The 4,489-nt window shown below is 35.8% G+C and overlaps 2 protein-coding genes across 2 annotated transcripts in view; one reads left to right on the top strand and one right to left on the bottom strand.

Moving 5' to 3' along the window:
* The window catches only part of LOC107040330, a 6,515-nt gene extending 5,065 nt beyond the window's left edge, over positions 1 to 1,450 (bottom strand). Inside the window, exons 1-2 of the mRNA XM_015260376.1 lie at positions 1,220 to 1,450; positions 49 to 243 (exon numbers count right to left, since the gene is read on the bottom strand). Coding sequence (XP_015115862.1) covers positions 49 to 234 — 186 coding nt within the window. The 5' untranslated portion in view covers positions 235 to 243; positions 1,220 to 1,450. The remainder of the gene's footprint in view (positions 1 to 48; positions 244 to 1,219) is intronic.
* Positions 1,451 to 3,478: 2,028 nt separating this feature from the next.
* Positions 3,479 to 4,489, top strand: part of LOC107040329 (venom acid phosphatase Acph-1) — a 9,326-nt gene continuing 8,315 nt past the window's right edge. The window contains exon 1 of the mRNA XM_015260373.2: positions 3,479 to 3,663. Within this exon, the coding sequence (XP_015115859.1) occupies positions 3,501 to 3,663 (163 nt within the window). The 5' untranslated portion in view covers positions 3,479 to 3,500. The remainder of the gene's footprint in view (positions 3,664 to 4,489) is intronic.

The raw sequence follows: 4,489 nt of genomic DNA on the forward strand, positions 1-4,489 counted from the left end.
AGGGGGGAGATAAATGATAAATGTATAAATAAATAAATTGGTACTAACTTGAAAATTAGTATTATCCGCCTGTGGCGTAAAGCTGTGAGTGGTGTACAGAGATCTGGGTCGCATTGTGGTATGTCCATAGGTACTACTGTTTCGTGACTGTATGTGATGAGCTGAATTTGATATTGTTGGGTGATCACCGGATTTCGATGTCTCACGGCCACCCTCGCCTGATGAATTCGTCATTGTTCGAGCCTGGATTAATTATTAATTGAGGTAATTTTTTAATTAATTTCATTTGGGGGAATTGGAGTTTTGTTTGGGGATGGGGTTTAGTTTTTGGGAGATCGGCCGGGAGGGGGTGGAGATAGGAGGAAATTACCCTAAACGTTTTTTGTAGGAAATTCAATTCTCTACAAAAAAGATAGAGAGGTGTTTTGCGGTGGGAGTGACGGTTGAGGAGATTTTTCAGGAATTAGATGTGACGGTTTTTTTGCAGATGAAAGTTGACAGGGTTCCGGGGGTTTGACGGAGGGACTGAGTTTAGGGGTGAATTATCGAGGTCAGGAGGGGGTGAAGGAAATTATGTCAAAAGATATTTTTTGCGTGGAATTTAATCCTCCACAAAAAAGGTTCAGACATGTATTTCGATAAAGCCATCATTTTTGGAGATTTTTCGACATAACTTTTTGAATTTCTAAAAATTATTTCTTGTATTCGATCGTCTTACATCGGGAAAATCTCGTTGATAAGTGGGTTTACGAAAAAATATTCCTCAACATTTTTTGTAAAAAATTTAATCCTCTGCAAAAAATGTTTTATGACATTTTTTCCTAAGCCCACTCCTTCTCCCCAAACTCCCTCATTTTCAGAAAAATATAGTAACGTTTGATTTTTATACCTCGAAAAACCTCTCAAAAAAATTCTATCCCTCACGATCTTCCCGCGACATGAAAAAAATCATTTCAAAACATCCAAAAGATAACAAAGATACCCCAAAAAAATCAATATCGATCATTTTCTCGATAATTACAATGAAATCGATAATTTCAACAGAAAAAAAATGAATTTCCTCATTGCACCGCTCCAAACCCATCATTAATCCACTCGATATCGAGTAAAATTGCGTAAGAACTCCGATAAATTACTGATTAATACCACAAAGAGAGAATAAAATCTTGCGTGAATTAATTTTGATCCATTCAATATGAAAATTTTTTTATTTACTGACCTTGGAGCTGGTGCTGCGCGGCTTGCGACGACGGGACTTCCTGGTTGTCTTAGGGGCCAAACACTGACCTCCGGTATCACTCGAACGATCCACGATTGATTGATTTAATCCAACGATCGCTCAATTTGTTAATCGATTATTTAAGTAATGAGATAAAATCGACTGAAATGGGGAGTGACTGGTGTTGGGATTGCACGTGTTGCCAGGGAAATTAAACAACGACAAGTGACGATCGACGAGGATGACGGAATGACGATCGATGTTCGATATTTTTCGTTAATGGAAAAGGAAAAAATGCGGGAGGGGGAGTCGTTTTTTTGGGGGGGAGGGGGAGATCGTTATTCGGGGGTTTTGGGAAATTTCTTGGGGAAATGTGCAATTATCGCGGGATTAAGGGGGTTTGGAGGAAAATGTCAAAGAAAAATTTTGTGGAGAATTGAATTTTCTACAAAAAGTGTTTTATGACTTTGTCTCTTAAATCCGCTCGTCCCTGAGATAATTGCAAATTAAGGGGCCTTGGGTGTCAAAAGAACTAGTGAAATGCGAAGAAAACTTTGTGCCATGACTTCTGACTCAAAAGGTGATGGATAAAAACAGAAAGATGGCTTAAAAAAGTTGTTCATTTTATAGAAATTGAATGCAGTGTGTTGATGGTAATTTGAAAGGCATAGATAATTTTAAGGCATGTTTAAAAATACGAGGTGGAGGCGCCGCCATCTTTGAATTCCCCTGCGGCAGAGGGCGGGGGTATCCAGGGAAGATGGCGACATCCATCTGTCCATCACCTCGTATTTTTGAACATTTCTTAAAATTATTTATCCTCTTTAAATCACATTCAACTCATTTCACCCAATTCCTGAAAAATAAACAAATTTTGAAAATTCTTCTTCAGACTTTTTCATGCCGTTTTGGCTGAGAATTCATGGTGCAAAGTTTTCCTGGCTTTTCGGTAGTATTTCCTCTCGAGAAAATACTTCGTTTTCCTCAGATGTCATCATTACTTTTAGTCATTGACTCATCGAGAAAAATCTTCATACACTTGTCTGTGACATAACATCTCCAATATGATTAAAAAGAAAAATATCATGTTTATAAAAAACGCTGTCCGTACGAAAATTTTTCTTCACTTTCTCTTGGAAATGAGGAAGACAATTTTCTCGAAAAATACAACTTCCACAAAAAACTGGAATAAAATACAGAAATCAATGAAAATAAGCCAAGCCAGGGCTCAATAAAAATGAGTAAAGATAGAAACATCGTCCTTGGCGCGGAATTTTTGCAACCACTGACTAATATCAATCTAATTTTTCATGTTTTGTCTTTACTGATTTTTATTGAGCCCTGACTTGGCTCATTTTCATTAGTTTCTAGAAAAATTTTGTAGACAATGATCCTTCCCATTTTCAAGAAAAACCAAAGAAAAATTTTCCTTGGCAGAGTGTTTTCCACAAAAATAATAATTTCTGTTTTTTAGTATTGAAAAATAAATCAAGTAGAAGCCGCAATTTTTAAATTACTCTCACATCCGCGATATGATGCTAATGGTCTTGATCACGAGGATGAGTCCACGTGCTCGTGAACCGGATTGACACGATGACTCGAATACGCCCATTGAAAAAAATCTTGCAATTATCGTTGAATTATTTTTATTGAATAATTCAACAGAGATATTTTCAAACGCTCGAGTACAATTGGACCTTTGTCCATCGCTGAAAAATTCCCAGACATTTATTCGTCTTTTCCAATTGCAAAAATAGCCCCGAAAAAAATAAATTGATAAAAAAAACCTTCTCCATTTTCGTTCACGATAAGAACAATTTCAATTGCACAATCATTTCTTAAACAACTTGTTTTCCATTTCCGAATAAAAATGATTGAATAAATGAAGCGAAATTTGGGAATGGGCATCAATTTATTCTCATTTCATTTTTCTCCAAAGAAAAGAAAATGGAAAAATAAGTGAATGGAATTTTCGAAAAATCAAGGTTTTTTTATTCATTCATTTATTCTTGTTTATGATAACAAAAATTTTACTTGCATAAGAGTGATTACGTCACGTCAGGCACGTGCAATTGTTATTAAAAATGCTGAGTGCGGAGTATTCTTGTGTCCGTAACTCGAAGCAACTGTTTGTCTTCCATTTTTATTGCATTTTTTTCCCTCAAATTGTAAATTCATCATTAAGAGTGGAATTTATCTGCTGGATTGGGTGTGGAGATGAATTGATACTGGATATTCTCCCCTCCAGGGTACCAGCTGGTGTTAAATACTGGAAGGAACAATGGGGACTTACGACAGTGATATCGGCGGTGAGCCAGGATTTCGAAGGAAAAAAATTCAGTCTGGAGGCGAGGTACACTGGAAAATCATGTACAAGGGGCTGTCGACATTGTGGGGGGCTGGAGTGGTCTATACCTGGCTCGCTGTTATCAATATTGCTGAGGGTGAGTGGGTGAATCATTTTGGAAATTATTTTTTGGGGAAATGAGGGCTTGAATGGGTTTACGGAGGACTTCATGAGGGTCAGAAGGGCCAAATGAGATGAAAAAATTGGGAAATTCAGGTGGATTAATTGATGTTATTGTTTAGCAATGATTTATATTCATTGAGGATCAACTTGGGAGATGACTATAAAATTTATTTGACGCACAACCGAAAAAAAAGGTTTTTTCGTTTTTTTTTTCAACGAAAGAAAATTGATTTCCTCATTAATTTAATCATTTAATTAAGGGGATTGTTCAGGAATGATTTGTAGTCATTAATTATCCAATTAACAGGTAGTTATCAAATTTACTGAGACCAAAATGAAGAGTAAAACGTCAATTTCTTGATTTTGAATTGGAAAAAATTGGGAATAAATGATTTTTAAGTGGTTTAATTGACGTGATTGGTTATTAATGATTGGTAGTCATCAATGATTTACTCAGAGAATGACTATCACATTTATTGAGACAAAAACAAAGAAAGAAACCTCAGTTATTGGATTTTTAACTGAAAAAATCTGAACAATCGATTTATTGATCAATTTTAGTTTATTAATTCAATTGATCTAACAGTTAATGAAATTCTTTCATGAAAATGTGCGTCGAGGAAGTCTTGTGCGAATTTCATAACAAAATAAAATGTGACATGTTTTAAAAAATTCAATAGAAAATTCTATCGAATAAAAAATCCTATTCAATAGGAAATTTCATTGATTGATTTCTAATTCCTATTGGATACAGGGTGAACAGTACAACTGCGGAACACCCCCCCCCCCCCCCCCCCCCC

This window comes from Diachasma alloeum, unplaced genomic scaffold, assembly GCF_001412515.2.
Source record: "Diachasma alloeum isolate Michigan unplaced genomic scaffold, Dall2.0 Dall_scaffold_00327, whole genome shotgun sequence".
Classification (NCBI taxonomy): domain Eukaryota; kingdom Metazoa; phylum Arthropoda; class Insecta; order Hymenoptera; family Braconidae; genus Diachasma; species Diachasma alloeum.